Source organism: Pleurodeles waltl, chromosome 3_2 (assembly GCF_031143425.1).
Source record: "Pleurodeles waltl isolate 20211129_DDA chromosome 3_2, aPleWal1.hap1.20221129, whole genome shotgun sequence".
NCBI lineage: Eukaryota > Metazoa > Chordata > Amphibia > Caudata > Salamandridae > Pleurodeles > Pleurodeles waltl.
The window spans coordinates 157,406,515-157,423,223 of NC_090441.1; the positions used below are offsets into that span (position 1 = coordinate 157,406,515).

The 16,709-nt window shown below is 44.5% G+C and overlaps 1 protein-coding gene across 2 annotated transcripts in view; it reads left to right on the forward strand.

The window, feature by feature from the left end:
* Positions 1-16,709, forward strand: part of LOC138286617 (peroxisomal trans-2-enoyl-CoA reductase-like) — a 315,538-nt gene that overhangs the window by 269,598 nt on the left and 29,231 nt on the right. The window contains exon 7 of one of the 2 annotated variants that reach the window (XM_069227047.1): positions 16,012-16,123. The exons of the other annotated variant lie outside the window; for it this stretch is intronic. Coding sequence (XP_069083148.1) covers positions 16,012-16,123 — 112 coding nt within the window. The remainder of the gene's footprint in view (positions 1-16,011; positions 16,124-16,709) is intronic. 2 annotated transcript variants of the gene reach the window in all.

Below are 16,709 nucleotides of genomic sequence, written 5' to 3' on the forward strand. Positions count from 1 at the left end.
TTGTAGTAGACAGTAGACCATCAATATGTGTTTCCACCACAGCCACTTTTTTGAATATTTTGCCGAAGTCTGCCCTGAGGAGATTAATTTCAGTTGTGCATCTAGTTTGGGTTCTATAGGAGATATAGTGCCCCAAATATCTTATATGGCCGCCATGATGGAGCATGAGGAGGGTCCTCCGTCTTGTGTTCGGTCTTCTCCAGTAGGCCCACTCACAACCCCTGTTGACTGCCCCTCTGGGGTCGCCATTCGTACTGCGGATTTATCCAGGCTGTTGGTTTGGGCTGGTTTGTTTGTGCAGCCTTTGACCATGACCCTATGCTGTCTGTCTTTTTCTTGCCCGCTCCAAGCAAGGGACCGCCAATGGAGTGTCAGCCATCTCCAGAGCCCCAGTCGTGGGTCCAAGGAGTAGCCTCAAAGTTACGGGCCCTTCAGCGCTGTCCAGTGCTCAGCACTAGTTCTCTGTCTGATCTGTCCAAATTTAAACGCTGCTGGAAACGGGTGCCCCTGTCTCTCTAGGGGTGATCTGGTCTGGGACTGTAATGTAGGTGGCAGGGTTTTTCTCTGCTGGCTTGACGGAGGGCTTGCAAGCAATTCAAGTCACAGAGTTCTTGGGCTCAGAGCCCTATAAATAGCGGCACAGCTGGGCCCTCAGGCTCTCCTCCCCTTGGGGCGCAGGCACAAGGAACGGCTCGGACCGGAGGAGAAAGCAGCTCTTGTCTGTAGCAGCAGCCCGGGAGGGAGATTCTCCTTTCTCACCTCCTGCCACCGATTCAATCTGCTCCTCTCTTCAGGTCCTTTCACACTGCTACCAGTGCACGGCCCGCTCTCTACCGCCTGGGCTGGTCCTCGTCCCAGTCCATAGGCTTCACTGGTTGTCTCAGCTCCACTCTCCGCCTCCTCACCTGTCTGGGACACAATGTGAGCCAGTCACCTCCTCTTTCAGACCCCGAGGGAGCCCCACGGATGCTGATTGTTTTACCTTTGGCTGCAACTTGTTGAATTTCCTGCACGTCGCGCGTCCCTTATTACTGGAGCCTCTGGTTACCATCCAACATCTTGTCACTGGCAACGTGGGGAAGTCAAGACAGCCTTTTCCCGCTGTCAGGCTTTTCTCTGCTCTTTAAAACAGAGAGTTGTGCTCCAGGGCAAGTATTGTACTTGGTTCCTCTTCTATGCCATATGTTTATACAGGATTTCTGCAGGATTTGGGGATGATTATTACAGGTGGTGTGAGAGCTCTCTCAGCCTGCAGTCATCATCATTGGCGACTGGCTCCGCCCCCAGATACCACACATTCTTGATCAGACATGCTTACATTCTCCTCAAGGTTCTCAGCCAGTGACCTAGACAACCAGTCAACTTTTTTATTCAAGCCTCCTGCAATGTTTCTTACAGCAAAATTGTACTCTTGCAGTTTTTACATCAACCTGATGTAATCACGAAAACGCATTTGCAGTTCCTCTACCACAACGGTCAAACATAAACAAAGGCTTGTGATCAGTAACTATTTCAAAACGTTTCTCCTCCCTATAGCTCTTTAACCTGTCTACTGCCCACGCACAAGCCAAAACCTGACTTTCAATAGTGCTGTAATGTTTTGCTGCATCATTTAATCCCTGCGAGATAAAGGCTTGGGTGTTCTATTTACCATCTACTACTTGACGAAACACAGCTCCTAAGCCACTGACATCCACCATAATTATAATTTTTTCTTTTGGGATCATAAGGACTGAGTGCTGGTGCTGCCAATATGGCATTTTTGCGTTCTTGGAAAGCCTTTCCTTTATCTACACTCCAGCTACACTCCATTCAAATTTTACTTCCTGCTACCTCCTCAACAGTTTAACAAGAATAGAATTATCCAGGATTAAGCAGGCATAGTATTCACTCATACCCATAAATGACCTCAGGGAATCCTTGTTTGTAGGAACGGGTGCCTCCCTAATGGCTTTGACAAGGTCATCTTTCGGTGTAATTCTTGCAACGGACACTGTATGAACTAAATACTCTACTTTTAGTTGTATAAATGTATATTTTGATTTGCTAACTGTCACATATCTGCTTTCAAGAAATTTCAAAACTGTATTTATTATGCTATTATGTAACTCCAGCAGTTTGGCTTGAATCACTATGGCCCTCATTTTAAGAACGGCTGTAAAAACCGCCTACCGCCACGGTGGCGGCCGCCAAAAGACCGTTGCCGCGGCTACCAGCCGTCGGCCATATTATGACCACAGCTGGATTTTTGCCACAAGAATGGCAGAAATCCAGCTGTGGCCATACTGGCAGATGGCGGTAAGGTGGCGCTGCTACCACCAGCAGAACCACGCCAGTAGACCGCCGCCAACCATATCATGACACAATATATGGCCTGGCGATGTTCTGCTGGCGGGCGCTTCTGGAGGTAGCAGCGCCCCATCCCATCTCCTGCTGGAGGACCCCCTGGATCCAAGTAAGTCGGGTCGCGACAGGGGAGGGGGGTGTTGTGTGTGTGTGCATGTGGGTGTGAATGTGAGTGCGTGAATGCGGGTGTGTTTTGAGTGTTGAATGCGTGTGTGCATGTACGGACGTGTAAGTGTGTGTATGTTGTGAAATGTGAATGCATGTCTGCATGTATGTTTGGAAGTGTGTGCGGATGTGTGTGTGATTGGATGTATGCATGTGTGTATGCATGTGTGAATGAGTGTGTGTATGCGTGTGTGTGAGTGTGAAGGGGGCATGGATGAAGGGAGGGTTTAGAGAGATAGGGGGCTGGGGGTACCTGAAGAGGTGTGGGGGGCCCCTATTGGTGACAAGGAAGGAATTCCCTGTCACTGATAAGGCCTACCGCCATGGTTTTCGTGTCGTTACGAACGCCATGAAAACCATGTCGGTAGGCGGGGTCATAATCCTGCAGGCAGCACAATAGCGGAATTACTGAATTATGGGCTCTCATCACCCCAATCACACCCTACATCCTCTTCCTCACCGAGAGCTGGCTAAACCCCACATCCGCCCCAGACATCATCACAGCGATCCCTGACGGAAATAAAATGACTCACTAAGACCGCACCAACAAGCCAGCAGGAGGAACAGCCGTGGTCCACAAAGAGACCATACAGTGCACCATGTCCACCAACAACTCCAACAACCCCATGGAACACCTCAGCTTCAAGCTCCACATGGACAACAAGTCAAACATCAGAGGCTCCAGCTTATGCAACACCATCACAGGCCTCATTGAGCCCCTAGCTTTGGATTCCAAGGACTACATCATCCTCAGCAACCTAAATTTCCACATCGACCATAGTGACAACAACACTGCACACCTCCTCAACAGCTTAGGCAGCATCGGACTGACTCAGATCATCCGCAACCAAACGCACATCGCAGGACACATGCTGGACTCCATCTTCACCACTAGCAGCCGCATCAAATAAAGCCAAGTCACCAAACTCACATGGACCAATTACTCCATTGTCCACTTCTGCATCTCCAGCCCCCACACCTTCACCCCAAGATGGCCTGCGCCCCCCGGCAGGGGTGGAGCACAATTTCAGAGACCAGTTGGACAGACACCCTCAACATCTCCAACCCCACCACTACTACCGACCTTGTACAGGAAATAAAGAACTTCACCGACACAAACCACAGATTGACCACCTGGAACAGCAGCTCTGATCCTCCTCGAGCTCTTGGCAGCCTTCAACACCATACCCCACCACACACTCATCAAAAGACTCCATCACATCAGCATCAAAGGGGACCAGCTCAGATGAATTACCTCCTTCCTCACAGGAAGAACCCAGACAATCCACCTCCTTCCTTTCACCTCCGATCCCAAAGAGATCACCTGCGTGGTCCCCAAAGGATCATCCCCCACACATTTCAACTCATATATGACCCAGCTGGCCAGCATCGTCAGATCCCATAGTTTCAACATAATCTTGCACCCGTGCCATGCACAGTTTTCTCATCAATAATTTTACTGCAAATATTGCAGTGATATAACCAATGATGTCATAGAAGATGTTATGAGTGATATAATATGTAAGGTGTTAGAAATTAGGTCTCTAGTTGGCAGAGATATACACCCTTGTCCAAGTAGGGACCACAATCCAAGTCAGGGTAAGTCACAATCCAATCCAAAGTATCCTGTGGTCACCCTCTGGTAGCTTGGCCCAGAGCATGCAGGCTTAATCTAGAAGGCAATGTGTAAAGTATTTGTGAAATAAATCATACAGTAACACAGTGAAGACACCACAAAATTACACCACACCAGTTTTGGAAAATAGATAATATTTATCTGAATAAAATAAGATCAAAACAACAAAAATCCAATATGCACAAGTCAAGATATCACTTTTTAAAAGTATCAAAGAGTTGTTGTACCCTTGTAACACACAGTACCGGGATTGCAAAAATAACGACGCACGGGGAGATGCATTGAAAAATAAGGCGCTGCACCAGATTTTCCGGCACGGCACCGGTGATGCATCATTCCTTTTCACGCTGCAAGGTGATGTGTCGATTTCCAAAAGCTCAGCCTTAGTTCCTCACTGTGATGCAGCAATATTTTGACACCCAGGGAAGATGCATTGAAAATTCTTGACACGCTGAGAAGAAGGAGCAGGCGCTGCGTCGATCCGGTAGGCGGTGCACCAAATTTTCAGCCACGAGGCAGGCGCTGCATTGATTTCTGCAGGCGTTACATCGATTTTCCGATGAACGGGGATTTTCTTCTCTGGGTGAAAGGTTTGTGGCCCTGAGACTTCAGAACAGCAGAGTCCGGCAGACAGCAGAGCAGCAGGCAGGACAGCAGTCCTTCTAAGCAAAGCAGCCAGACAGTCCCTCTGATAGAGTCCAGGTGTCGATCCAGAAGTGTCTGATTTGGTGAGGGTCAGAGACCCAGTATATATACCCAGCCTTTGAAGTGGGGGAAACTTCAAAGAGTGGTTTTGAAGTGCACACGTGCACATGTTCCTCTTTCAGCCAAGTCCTGTCTGCCAGGGTCCCTGGAGGGGGTTATCAGACCTTTGTGTGAGGGCAGGCCACTGGCCTTTGTAGTGTAAGAGAGAGCCTCTCCACCCTTCCTGCCCAGGGAGACCCATTCAGTATGCAGATGTGACTGAGTGTCTTGTGTTTATGGCTGTCTGGGTGAAATACACAAGGGGAGCTGTCATCCAGCACAGACCAGACGTGGATTGGAGACAGGCTGTAAGGCACAGAAGGCAGTAAGTGCAGAGAAATGCCTACTTTTTAAAAGTGGCACTTCTAAAATAGTAATATTAAATCCAACTTCACCAGTAAATAGGGTGTTCTGTTACCATTCTATCCATACTAAACATGACAGGGCTACCCCTTTCAGATAAGAATCTACCAATTAAATGTATACAAGGGCAGTCTAATGCTGGCCTATGAGAGAAGCAGGCCTCACAGTAGTGGAAAACGAATCTGTGAGTTTTCCCCTACCAGGACATGTAAAACACATTATTACATGTCCTGCTTTTACTTACATAGCACCCTGGCCTGTGGGTTACCTAGGGCCTACTTTAGGGGTGACTTATATGTAGAAAAAGGGGGGTTTAAAGCAGGGCAAGTAGTTTTAAATGCCAAGTCAAAGTGGCAGTGAAACTACACACACAGGCTTTGCAATGGCAGGCCTGAGACATGGTTAAGGGGCTAAGTATGTGAGTGGCACAACCAGTGCTGAAGACCCACTAGTAGCAGTAGGCCCTAGGCACCTCTAGTACACTTTACTAGGGTCTAACAAGTAAAAGAAATATGCGAATTGGGTAGGAACCAATGTCACCATGTTTAGGGGAGAGACCACATGCCCTTTAGCACTGGTCAGCAGTGGTAAAGTGTGCAGAGTCCTAAAACCAGCAAAAACAGGGTCAGAGTAATGGAGGGAGGCAGGCAAAAAGCTAGGGGATGACCACCCTAAGGCTGTCAGGTCTAACATGAGGTAATTAGCAGTGCATGGTGAGGGTGCGGGTTATAGTTTCCTTAGGGCACATGTTATAGTTACTTGAGATAACTATAACTATAACTGCTGAATTGCTATGGTTTTGTGCAAGTAAAATGTGAACCCAACTATAACATCCCTGTAACCTTTGTTTTATTAAGTGAAATTCTATGGCTTTTCTAATGTTAAGTGATATTTGATAAGTTTACTTTAAACAACCACCGCCATGGCAGAATGGGTTGGGTTTTTTGGAGCTTGAACAAAAACACAATTGAATTCATTTTAAGAAAAATTAATCCTCAGAATATTTATGAGAAATAAATCATGATTCAGAATACTCCTCTAGTGGCTGCTATATGGAAGACTAGTTTCTGAAAAGGAGTATACCATAATGAATGTCCATTTTCTACTAACTGTAAGGCAAACCAAATAAAAAATGTAAAAGCAAAACCATCCATACCAGATTCTCTAAACATTAGTTCAAAATTAACAGCAGAGCAAAGACTAATAAGCAAGGTGTCAGAGTCACCAGATCCTCGGGGTTTGCGCACGTTCCCAACACGTCCTCTAATGAACAACTCCAAGACTCTGATAGACAATTCACAGAGACAGTGAGAGTTCAAGAGGGGAAGAGGGGATTAGGAAGGGTACTGCTGGGAAGGAGACCTTTAATGGGAAAAAGGTTAGAACACACAATATAACCTGAAGTAAATATTAATAAACATAGTCTTTCTGAAAATCTGAGCAATCTTGAATTGCAGTTTTAAAAATGAACAGATTTTGTGATGATCAGATACCTGTAATGGAATCAAGATTAATTTGAAATAAAACTTTTCTTATTCAAGCATGAATTAGAATAACAAGAATATGCATAATAGGAGCATATAATATTGCATCTAGAACTTCTGATCCTATTTATATTTTCCTTGAAATGTTTTCAACACAGATTACACTCTTAAAACACTAGAGAAGAAATATTTTTCAATGGGTTCAATAGTTCAAGAAATATTTCCCATACTCGTCAACTCGAATTGTACCAAGCAATTATCCTGGAATGGTAATATGCAGTTCACAACATAAATAAACTCTAGTAAAAAATTGCACGTCCTGTTGACTCGAATGCCACCATGCAAAGTCAAGAAATGGTTGCACAATAAATAGCGACAGGTTTTTAAATTATTTTAAATTGAATTATACATCGTGCCACTTCAAAACCTTCTTTTAAATGTCAATAAATAGTAACACACAATGTACCACAAGCTTTTAAAGTTTCATGAACGAACCACGCCTCTTGCCGATTCGTGATCAATCATGTATGTGTCAATAAATGCCAGCGCGCAATGCAACTCAAGATTTCAAAGCTTTTCAAAAGAATCGCGCCTCCTGCTGATTTGTAAACCTCAACGCGTATGTCAATAAACGCTGGCGCGCAATGTAACATGAGTTTCAAAACTATAAACGAATCGCGCTTCTTGCCGATTCATAAACATTCATGTACACACTTTAACAAAAATACTTGAGTACACTTTTTATGACTATGACCTTAAAACAAATTGTTAACATAAATAAACGATCAGATCTTAGAATGAGATAATTCTAGATAAAATAAACGGTATTGGGAATAAACCCAACTACCGTCTTACCACCCAGGAACAAGATGCACCAATGAAGATTTCAAAGCAGAACTGGGAGATCAAAAAGGCCACTGGAACTAAAGTTCTGGAAATAGCTGCTCTTCTGCACTGGAACCTCTGAATAGTGAGCACTGGGAGTTGGGCTGACTCTCCTTATATAGAGTCTTGGCCCAGCCCAGAACCACGCCCAGGCATGTTGCAGGGAAAGTCTCTGGAAGGCCCTGGAAAGAGGCCACACCCTAACCCACTCTGAAAACCTGTAGCAATACCTTGCAAAGAAACAGTATTTGTAAACATATTAAGAATAAGTGTTTAGGATTGAACTCTGCAATGCAAAAGGGTAAAATACAACATATCAGCACAATGCATGAATCATGTTATTTTGAAAGTTATGTTTTTTTGCATTTTTTGACGCCAATAGAGTGCGTACTGTTCTGGTGTTGACACAAGGGAAGGAAGAAGGCTATAAATGTATGTACAATTCCTCTTCTGTGTTCAGGCCGGCTGGTATCATACTATTCAAATTCAAAATATTTTGTGATTCAAGTCTCTGTAGTTTGAGTTCCCTATTTCCACCCCTAAATACTGCTGGGTACCAAGTCTATAATAAAATAACTAAAGTCTAATTCATTGCTGTCATGAACCTCCTCAAAATGCCTAGCTATGAGATAGCTGTGGTCTTGATTCCTGATGGCACACAAGTGCTGCAGAATTCTTTTATATATCTGCAGAATTGTGCTGCCCACATACAATTTAGGACGTGTACACCTCAAAATATATACTGCATAGTCACATTTGCAATTTAACATGCTCTATATCTTATATGGAGTTTTTGACAGGGGCATAACTACTTCAGTCATGTTTACTCCATGCTGGCACGCTTTACATTTTTGGCACTTCCTAAATCCTTTACTTTGGGTTAACGAGTTCTGTGCTGTTTTCAGTTCCGAGCTGCTGCTTACTAGTGCTTGTTTCATAGATCTGGCCCTTCTGTGTGTTAGTTGAGGTCTACTCTGTACCATATGCCCAATACTTGGGTCACTTTTGATTAAGTACCAATGCTTTCAGGGTATACGTCTAATCTGTGCATGTTCAATACAGTATCCTGTTATCATTCTTACCTTTTATTGTCGCTGAGTCTTAGGGATCTTTTTAGAAAATAACAGAGATTGTTGTGATTTGTGAGTGGCTCTGTGATGCACTGCAGTTTTGCCTCATGCATAAATTCTCAGTGTATGTGATGTTAAATTTAAGTTTGTTCGGATGAAAGCTGTTGGCATATAATGTAGTATTACCTATAGTTGGTTTTCTATATGTCTTGGTGTGTATTTTCCCACCACTCACATATACAGTCAGGTCTAAAAAATGTACTGTACAGTGCTGATGGTACTGCTGAACAGTAGGTTCAAACTGTTCTCATTGGGTTGCCCACAAGGCCTGGCCTTTGGCCAAGCCCTGCAACCAACCCCTATAATCACCCAACCCTGCACTGCACATGGCCTTTGGCCATGCGCAGCATGGGTTTGACCACAGGGTGCCTGGCATGTGGCCAGTAGCCAGGCCCTGCTGCCATCCCCTATAATCACCCTATCCCATGCTGCCCATGGCCTTTGGCCATGCACAGGGGTAGTTGTCCACAGGGCCTGCAGCCAACAACTTTAGCCACCCAACTCATGCTGCCCACAGCCTTTGGTCCCAGGGGCTGCAGGGGACCAGGCTGCCCCCCTGCATAGAAAATGTGAATGCCTCCGGGACCTGGCCCACCTTGTAAAAAACAAGCATAGGAGCCTACATGTTTTTCCCGAATTTGCGACGACATGGGAGTGGTGGACATCAGAAGACTCTGTCTTAGTATATCTATCAATCTTACCCTGTCTGGGAGGCTTCGTATCTTTATCTTTAGCCATGTTGTAGCTAAGGGGGCCCAGTAGTCATCTAGGTCTGCGCACAGGATCAAGATTACTAGATGGATATTTGTGTCTTGCGGTTGTGGCAAAGCTGGTCTCCAATATGCAGGATTGCACTTTTCAGTGATCTTCTAGTTCAATGACAATGGTACTCCTTCACTTGGACTCACGCAAGGGGGAAGTCATAAAGTGCAATGCTTAGTAAGAGCTAGTTTATGATAATTCAGGTGTTCCCTCCCATCAGTTGTTAATTTATACTATTGCCGGCGTCTACAGTCCATACGTTGATTTGAGTGATCTTGGAGGGGGTTCCATGTCAGCTGAGGGCCTCCCAGGAGCCAGAACCCAGATCAACCCTCGAGGCCCTCAAGTGTCCCAGGTGATCAGCCAGGCCCCCAGGGACAGCCCGAGTCTCTCAGAGGTTTCCCACCCCTGTTTGTAGTCAAAATTCCAGCAGTCCTTGATTTCGACAGGGTGACAGGTATCAATCACACCTGTCCCCACCGCGAGAGGGAGGGACCCAAAGATAGAAAGTTCTGGGCTGCACGTCGCTGCCCACAACACTGCAGAGAATGCTCATTGCCTGCTGGTCCTAGGAAGCCACTCCGACCACCGGCCTGGGTTGTGTACTCAGTCCTCTTCTCAGTGGGATCCCTACATCTTCCACCCACCCCCTACTGCATCACTGTCCATAGGACTGCTCTTCCTTTGGTATGTTCAGGGAGTCGGGGTCACTGCAGTGTTCAGAACCAGCCAGATGATGCCAGGCCGACTCCGGCGCAGCTTCTCGCCATGACTCCGTCACTTGAAGGCGATGGTGCGCAGGTTCAAAGGTCCTGACACTGGCAGCAACTTCAGCCGGCACATTTCCCCTCCGTAGGCCAGATTCAGGTACGCAGTTTCTCCTTAAATCGGACAGCATCTGGGGGGAGCTGGGGAAGGAGAATCACTGCATGTGTAATTGCAGTATCAAAGCACTCTAGACTCAGGGGTTAGTAGTTAGTGGGGATGCAAGTGTTTCTCCGCAACCCGTCTGCTGCTTTTTCGAGTGCCATACTGCTCGGAGGCTCTTTGTGTGATTGTTCCTCATCGTCCAGCCTCAGGCTGCCTCCATCGCACAAAGATCTCCACCCCCACGGATCAATCTTTGGCACCGACTCCTGATCTTCTAGATTACGGGTTGTACAGGGATGATGGATCTTTGAACCCTGCAACAGGGTGAGGTAGAACCAATAACACAATTTCAATTTAAGCCCAATTAAATTACACACCATGGCCACCGGAGGAAAACTCCAGTCAAAATAGAGCTAAGGGATTTCTTACAAACACAAGCTCAAAGTCATGTAGACAGTTCGCAAGATATGGTTATAAAGCTACAGAATAACCAAGGGTTGCCCAAGTTGGCAAAATAAGTTCAGAAGAACTAACATTAATGAAACTAAGCATTCAAGGAGGATAACACAAATCATCAACAAGATTATTAGAGTTACAGAAATAAAACGTTGCTCAGGTTCAGCAAGCATCAGTCATTTCAATCCAGCAGGATTACAAATTTGGCTGGGCACAGGGAAAACCCTATGAAGGCCGAGTCAGTGAAACACATGTGTGGGTGGAACATATGCGGGAAAAAGACAAAAAAAAACAAAAAGGCAAAAAGAATTTGAAAAAAATGTAATCTCAGGCAGCAGGTTACTAACTAAAGTGGTCCAAAGACAAGTAAAACGGGAAAGTGTTAGCATCTCAGAAGCTCGATCAAGAGTCTTCTGCACAGGATTAAAAAAAGAAAATTTCTAAGTCCCAGTAGGGCATTTCAGTGGGCAAAGGGGTGAGAGGAAGATACCTCTCTGAAGTGCTCTGCCTGCAGGCTTCTTCCTCAGCAAAGCATCTGGTCACAGGGCATCTGGGAGATCTGAAGATGATGTGACTCAAAGAACAGCAAGAAAGCATCTGACCAAAGTTCAACTGGTCATTGATATAGAAAAGTTCATACAGCATTCTAATTCGCCAAAGATGTTCATCCAGTGGCATCATCCAATAGAAATTGATCACAGGATTCCAAACTGCAACATCGCTGAATCTTCCCAGGTCTAACGTGAGAACATCTTCTGTCCATGTTGGAGCTCCACACAAGTTTGAAACATTTGTATAAAAGAACAGCTCAGGATACAGGATTTACCATACTCAAGTTCACAGTTGGAGTTCTCTCTATGTCTAAGATAATAGGGGTCTATTTCCAAAGTTTGTCTTCCCATGGAAATAAAGTCTGAAAGAAAGGTAAAGAAAGGTTCATGTAAAAAAATGAATCAGCATTTCCTGCTCAGTCATGTAATGCAGCTTAGTAGGCCTCACTTAGGCTAATGAAAATGAATTATAGCAATCATTTAATTAATACCTTTCAATAAACACATTTAGTATTGTATTTGGATTCAACATCAATAATGCTTCATTAATATGTGTGTTACATTCACTTTAAACAAAGAGAGACTCTGTTAATGCATTTCATTGAGTATAATGGAGAACTACCTTTTTCTTTTTCACGCATATTTAATTAATTAATTATTAAAAGTCAATATCGATTCAATACATTCTATTAGTCTAGAGTCTATATGACACCATGCTATCAGTTTAGTCCTTCTAACATTTGATTTAATTCAATTACCACCTATGTCAAATTCTACAGCATAAATGAATGCACATGAATAAAGACATGTCAGTGCAGCTTTTACATTCAAGCCATTAGTATTTTGATTAACATAAGACATAAACTTTCTTTTGACTTCTGTGATGTGAGGGACAGTACTAAAATTTCAACCACATCAGTAGATATATGAGATCTCTTCTTATTGTAGTCTTTAGATTTTGAAAGACAGCTTCAGTGAGATAAGGTGGAGTAACATGACTGGGTGGTGATGCCTGGAAGAAATTGGTCATTTTTGTTTAGAATGGCAACAGGATTGTTTTGCAGTTTGTTGGGTGTCACTATTCTCGTTCTAAATTTGTAATTTCCTTTAAGATGTTGAACATCTCCTTAGACTGGCATGCTGCCTTACCAAGGCATTTTGCTAGGTAGTAGCCTGATGGCTTTGTGATAGCTCTTCCTCAGTCTATTAATTTTGGTCATACCAAGCACTGACAGTTATCTATTGTTGCCAATTTCAGCACAGTATAGACAATATCCGTACCCTCGCCAACTGGGGAGGAACAGCAGCCCTGATCTTCCTCCACCTCTCAGCAGTCTTCGATGCGATATACCAGCGCAGACTGATCAAAAGACACACTCGGATCACCTCCTTCCTCACTGGAAGAACCCAGAGGATTCACCTACTTCCTTTCACCTCAGAACCTAAAGACATCACCTGCAGGGTCCACCAAGGATCATCCCTCAGCCCCACACTTTTTAACACATAAATGACGCTGCTAGCAAACAACAACAGATCCGACTGTCTTAATATCCTACGCAGATGACATCCAACTCATCCTCTCGCTCACCGATAACCCTACCACCACCAAAACCAGCTTCCCCAGATGCATGAATGCCGTCGCCGACTGGATGAAAGAGAACTGCCTGCAGCTAAACACAGACAAAACTGAACTTCTGATCTTCCTCAGGACACCAACACAGGGGCCAACTCCTGGTGGGCTTCAGAACTAGGACCCGCACCCACTCCCTCTGAACACGACAGAAACCACAGAATCATTATTGAAAACAGGCTCACAATAAACTCACAGATTAACACAGTCTCCTCCGCCTGTTTCTTCACTGTGTGCCTGCTACGTAAGATCTTTGAGTGGCTACCCCCACGTACACACCGCACAGTGACACAGTCCCTCATCACCATTCGACTAGACTATGGTAATGTCCTCTATGTAGGAATTGTCTACAAAGACTTCAGACCATACAGAATGCAACAGCCAGACTAGTCTTCGACCTTCCCTGAAAATCCCGCATCACACCACACCTCAGGCAACTCCACTGGCTCCCTGTTCAAAAGAGGTGCATATTCAAGCTGCTGACCCATGCACACAAAGCTCTATACAACCAAGGACCCGCCTAACCACCGCCTGAATTTCCACCAGCAGTCAAGAAGACTTCGCTCAGCCTACCTATCGCTTTCCCACACTCCACACATCCATCAAAACAGAAGTGGAGGATGTGCATTCTCCCACGTAGTAGCAAAAACCTGCCACAGACTACCCACACACCTCCCTTCCATCACCTCTCATTTGGAATGCTGTAGAGCCCTCAAGACCTGGGTATTCAAATGAGCCACTGAGACTTGCAGGTGCCTTGATACCTCTCAGGGTGGATTAGTCGTGCTTTCCAAATCCTGTTTGAGTGAGTATCTCATCTGTGCCAGTTCTCCTTCACACAATTGTTACTGGTCTAGGGTGCCCATTTTAGTTTCCTCATTTTAAGCGGTGCCAGCTCATACAATGTGGTAATCATGTAGTGGCCGTATGTCCTTTTTTTAATGATATTCAAAAAGTGATGTTCAGGTAAAGGTCACAGATGGTTCTTCTTCTTTACATTTTTTCAAATTCCCAATATTAACATTCTCCAGATGCATTGTTGTGGTTGACTTTAGACAAGATCTGAACTGTGGGTGCATGAGTGGTATAGAATGTTTGACAAGTTCATAGTGTCATTCCGTGGTTCAACCAGAACTGGGGTTGCACCAGCCTTATGGATGTTCTAGTGTTGTGTATGACCAATAGACCAAGGGTATGGCTGGCTTTATGTTTTGGGCCATTTAAAATTTAATTGAACGTCAAAGCCTTCATAATTACTAGCAGATCAACAGCTGATTTGTGGTCCTGATTATCACTCCACATTTTGGAATCACCCATAATAATGATTGTGGGCTTCTTGTCCAGAAATTTGCAGACTGGTGGTCTGTAATAAAATAGTTGTTCTATTTCTGCACGAATTTTACAATTATAAAGTTATATCAAATCATTTGCATGGATTAGTTTCACTCCTTATCCGCTTTGAATACTCTGTTTTTGTGAGGAATGTTGAAATTTGTGGAAATCAAATTATTGAAGTCATGAATTGAGTTTTTGTGAACTAGGGCATGGTGAGCCCATGTATGTGGTGTGTATCTCAGAGGGGTATTTGCAATCGGAATGTGTGTTCTTTAGGCACAGTAGCCTTCCTGCTCATACAATTATAGGGAAATCTCAGGACACTAGATTTGGATTATAGTGGCACTATTTGTGTTATACAGTTTTCTAACTGCTATTCAGATTTTTATAATTATTGGCAGTATTGTAATCACATCTGATTTGCTTCATAAAAGCCTATGTTAGTTGCAATAAATATATTGTGTACTTTCATTCATCTTTTTTACTGTTGCTATTGATATGTATGACTGAGACAATGTATGAAGAGGACTGATCTGTTTTCCACTGTTCCCTGTGAAAGGGGGCTAGATTGTCATGCTTCTTCGGTTGCCACAATTGCTTGTCACTTTATAAAGTTGGAAGGCAAGGAAGGCACTGTAAGCTATTCAGGTATTTTTGGATGAGAGTACTGATTTGCAGTCGTGGCTCGCTGTGCTCACAAGGGGTGGGGTGGGTGCGGCGCATGGGGGTTGGGGGTGGTGGGGTCGGAGGGTGTAAAATGTTATTACTTTTTTTTTTCAAACAAACTTACCTGCTCCTCTTTCTCCTGTCGCTGCAGGCACAGGCTCCCAGCCTGCCCTGCGGCCAATTCTGAGGCAGCTCAGATCAGCAGACTGGGAGCCTGTGCCTGCCATCTCCAGCCCATCAACAGCCCATCAACGCAGTGCCGGGCTGGAGAGAGCCTACTGCGCATGTATGTTTGGTCGGCCCGAGACTGCCGGCCAAGCACACATGCGCACTGAGGGGATTGCACAGTGCACTTCTCTCGCCCTCATCATTCCCAATGGCCGCCCCCTTAACAAACAAAAGCATAATTAACATGGTTTATTATCATTTTGTTTCTTAAATGATTTGCAGCGGCTGCTGCTGACTGGGGGAGACGCCCCTCCGCCCTAATGGAGGAGCCACTGCTGCTGATTTGGTAGAAGTGGCACAACCCCTGCATTCTGACGTTCTGTTGTCCCAAAGCACAGATCTGAAAAAGCAGACTCCCTGCAACAGTTTAACAATGAGGCGACTTCCTGAGGGGATGGAGCCTATCTGAAATAACTATGTGGGTCAGGTACAGTCAAGGGTCTCCAAACTGACCAATATAAAAGTACAAAAATATCCTTTTAGTCCAGGGACCACACTCTCACCATCCCTTCCCAAGGTCTGAATAGATATATAGATACTGCATATCAAGTAGGATCCATAATTATGTTTAGTGCTGAGCATTTCTTTCTCAGTTCCTAGCTTACCTAACATGTTGACTGCTTCCTGTCCAAAGATTGAAACATTTGTGGTACGGTTGTCGCTTATGACAATGTATTTGTACAGTTCTGTGATAGTACCCAGTGCTGTTGAAACTCAAGCATCACCAAGTATCTGAACCTGCTTCTTTTGTTTGCTCTAGATCTCCCCCATGGTGTGCTTCTTGCTGTCACCTGCTGCATCCTTTATTACTGGGCAGTGTCTGAGGGTAGATGGAGGAGAAGGCTTGTACCAATTAAATTACTTGGTTCCAGGTAAATTGGTAGTTACTTTAAGTAAGAATGTATTTCAGATATTCTAATATGAACCACTATGCTTCAGTGATGCAGTCTAGGAACTTGTTTTGGTCTATATGGCACATTAAAGCAATGTAGCAATGTAACAGTTCTCATCTAAATTCATATTTTTTCTACAAGGAATTGGGGTTCAAGCACAGTTCTTAGTCTGATAAATATTACAGCATCAGAGTCAATCCCCAGCAGGATCCCCTTTATTGCCCTATCTTAGTTCATTTGTTTGGGAAACCTCTGCCTTCATATACTTGTTCTTCATCCAACATGCACCAGTACATGTCCTCCTCCCATGCCTTCAGGTCAAGTAGGGAAGGTGGCCCCCATTTACAGGTGATGTTCCTCTTGGTAACTGTTAACCCCAGGGTAATACTTAGTCTTGAGTGTTCAACATACATTAAATGTGACAATGAAGTATCAAGAGTTCCAAGTACAATGGTATCAGCAAATCATACATTTAAAAAGTCACCTGCATCCTCCAGTTTAAATGCCCTGATGATCCCAAGGAAGACCAGAAACCAACCTTGCTAATTGTAATGCCCTATCTCTC